Genomic DNA, 3,229 nt, shown 5'->3' on the forward strand with positions numbered 1-3,229 from the left:
CAAGGAAGTCATGGTGCAGGACACAACAGTCTGCTAAGAGGGAAACTCGAATGGTTTGAGCATTTATAGTGGATATGTATGTTTGGCTTAAATACATTGAATGCGACTGTGCTCTGGCCTAGAAGCAGAGATGCAGAGCACTGGGTCAAGTTCATTGTCCACAAGGAAAGGATTTTTTAGTTCCACCTCTTACTTGTGGCGAGGGAAAAAAACACCACAAAAAAAAAGGTACTTCTGGAAATTTAAGTAGCCAGAACATCTCAGCTGAGTGTCTAGTCAAAGCCTGAATGCTTGGTGCTAAGGTAAGGAAGAGCTGTGTGTGCTTCACTGCTAGCAGAGAATGTCTTGCCTGGCATTTTGTAGCATCTTCTTCACTCTGTGAACTGCTGCCTCGTTCTTGCCCGGATCCAGTCTGAACTGCTGCTGCAGGTGTTCTGGCACGTTAGTGGTCAGGGCTCAGTCACTTGACACTGTCAGTAGTACACTGCAGCTTTGTCATTGCCTCCAACTGTAGCTGGACAGAAGTAAGAACAATAAGGATTTTTGTAGTACCTCTATGAAGTACATGAGGGAGACTTTAATTGTTACTTTGTCTTCCTTTTCACAGAAACATACTAACACTTGTCGCATCTCAAGAGAGATGCTCAAATACTTTTAATACATTTTAAAGAATAAAGTTCCTCAAGACTCAGTGTGTTGTTGGGCAGTAGATCAGTGTTGGATTTATCAGGCACTGAGTTATTGCATAAAGATACAAGGAGAGTTTACCTTGTGTTCAAGAGTTGATCTCAAGCTACTAACTTAGGTTTTTGTGTTTTGTGGTGTGGTGTTTTTGTGTTGGTGGTTTGTTTTTTTCTTCCCACAAAGCTTGTTTTGCTAACAGAAAATTAAAACTTTGTACTTTAAGAACTTACCTGTTACTAGTCTTTGCTCTTCCCTTCTGTTCCAGGGTTCCTTGGAAATAACACAGAGTTTGGAAGATGATCCTCTACTGGATACACCACTTCTTTCATCTCATACCTTGCATTCCCAATTGAGGCCAAGATTTCATGCTATCCCAGCAGTTCTCTTTGCCAATTTTCTGTTGCTAACACATGTAAGTTTAGGAAGCATAATTTCCTTAGGAAAATTTTCTATATCTATTCTGAATTCTTGCTGTTCACAGGAACAGAACTCTGCTGAGATTTGCATACGCTGTTCTTCCAAACCAGTCCAGTCCTATTTGCCAATAATTTTTATACTGTATATACTACATGATACTTGCTTCATTCTTGTTCTGATTGTTGGTGCTAACATCTTGTTAGGAAGAAGAGCTTTTTTTAATAGTTCTTCTATGCTGTTGGAAATGCACTTCTAAAATAATTGTTATTGCTGTAGAAGTGCTTATCCTAGTTATAGAGGGCTAAGGTAATTTTGATGCCATGTCTTCTGGAGGCTGAACTTCATTTCAGAGGGAAGACCTCAGGTATTTGTTATAGTAACTGAACAAGTAAAGTTGGACTTGCTCCAGGGGATTCACGTGGTAGTGGGTGGACAGGTAAAGGAATCCAAATGTTACTTCCTGTTCCAGCTTCTGGGGGTTAAGGGTGAAAAGCACAGGTGAAGGACAGCTCTTGTACTTAACGTTATGAAGGCTTTTTTGAACCTGGTAGACAAAAGTAGAAAGACTCCTGCCTCATTGTGAGCTTATCCTTGATAACCTGAAGAGGCTTACCATTGCTTGTGAGTATATAGAAACCAAACATGAAGGAGGAGGAGGAGTGAAGAGCTCTGATCCCAAAATCTAACCAAAATAGTACTTGCATGGTGCTTAGGGACGTGGGTTCGTGGGGAACTTAAATAAATGATTTTATGATTCTGTAATGCAACTGTCCTGAAGATAGTATAAAGCCAGAGTGCACAGGACGTGTATGTGAGTGCTGCTAGCTATTTTAGCAGCTGTTTATGCTAGCTTTGGACAGCTGCATGAAATTGTTCAAACAATACATCGTAGCCTTCTAATTTTAGAAGTAAATGTTTTATGGGCCTCTTTATAATACCAAGAAATGTCCCTCTGTCTGTCAAGTAGACTTTGGAAAGACTTAGATGCTCTGCTGAATAAAATACCAATATTCCCAGTGGAAACTCTGTATCTAGCCTTATTCCTGTCTCCTACCAGGAGAACTCTGGTGCCATTCCATCAGGGTTGCCTCTGAGGCCTGTGTTATGAAGGTGGACAGTACCATTGGTAGTAGAGCAGTAATGGTTCTCCAGCTGTCCTTGGGGAACATAACTGATGTAGCCAAATGTCAGGTACCCTCATCATAGGAAACTGCTGTGTCTTCTGTCCCCACCACTTCCCTTCTCTTCAAATGGAGAGAAGCATGGGAAGGTGAAGAGAGGAAAAGCTACTGAGGCCTCTGACAACACACACACACACTTTTCCAGGTGAAGTCTTGCTGCCGTTGCCGAACCTGCTGCAGTGGCCAGTTGGTGCTTGGAGCAGAATGGAGAAGTAGTCCTTTTCTGTTGATGCATTATAATTGCCATGTGACATGGAGTTGCCTCTCTTGCTGAAAAGATGGGTGGAGAAAACAAGTTTATTGTACTTCCTTCCCTTCTGCTCATGCACGTGTTCAGAAATGTTGTGGAACATGGAGACACCAGGCTAGCTTCTGATGCATGAACTGCCAAAGGGAAAGATTCTAGAAAAGTGAAGTCATCATAGTATTATGTGGTAGAGTTGTAATGCATCTCTAAAGTAATTTGTATGTAACTTGGAGTATTTATTCTCAACCCTCCTCTGCCAAGAAATGGAGTTAGGCAACAAATAGCTGCTTTGATGCAGCTGCCTTATTACATGAGGTACTGGAACGTGTGGACAGGATATTCTGGAGTGTGGTGGGGCTGGATTTTTGAGTGGCTTTTCTTTTGCCAAGCTTTGCTGTTCCGCAGGCTTCTACCTCCTATCAGACTGGAGAGCAGTGTAAAGTATACAGACTAGAAATAATTTCTTTGTATTAACCCTCTCTTTCCTCTCTGTGTATACACATACACAGAACTGGGCTTAACTTCTTGTATCTAAAAATAGGAGTATTCTTATAAATCCCCTATACTGGGGTGAAGCACCTGTTGCTGGACTGCCCTTAAATGTAAGCAAAATATCTTTAATAAATGCCACTTGCAATGCCAGCTGTTTCCTCTTGTACATACAGCTGTGGTAGGTGAGTGGAGCTGGAATGCCCGGCCA

The 3,229-nt window shown here is 41.7% G+C and overlaps 1 protein-coding gene across 1 annotated transcript in view; it reads left to right on the forward strand.

Annotated features, from left to right (window-relative positions):
- Positions 1-924: 924 nt before the first annotated feature.
- The window catches only part of TMEM192 (transmembrane protein 192), a gene marked incomplete at its 5' end in the record, with an annotated part of 12,720 nt that continues 10,415 nt past the window's right edge, over positions 925-3,229 (forward strand). The window contains one exon of the mRNA XM_008939210.1: positions 925-1,096. Within this exon, the coding sequence (XP_008937458.1) occupies positions 925-1,096 (172 nt within the window). The remainder of the gene's footprint in view (positions 1,097-3,229) is intronic.

The sequence above is a fragment of the Merops nubicus genome, unplaced genomic scaffold (genome assembly GCF_000691845.1).
Source record: "Merops nubicus isolate BGI_N331 unplaced genomic scaffold, ASM69184v1 scaffold15254, whole genome shotgun sequence".
Classification (NCBI taxonomy): domain Eukaryota; kingdom Metazoa; phylum Chordata; class Aves; order Coraciiformes; family Meropidae; genus Merops; species Merops nubicus.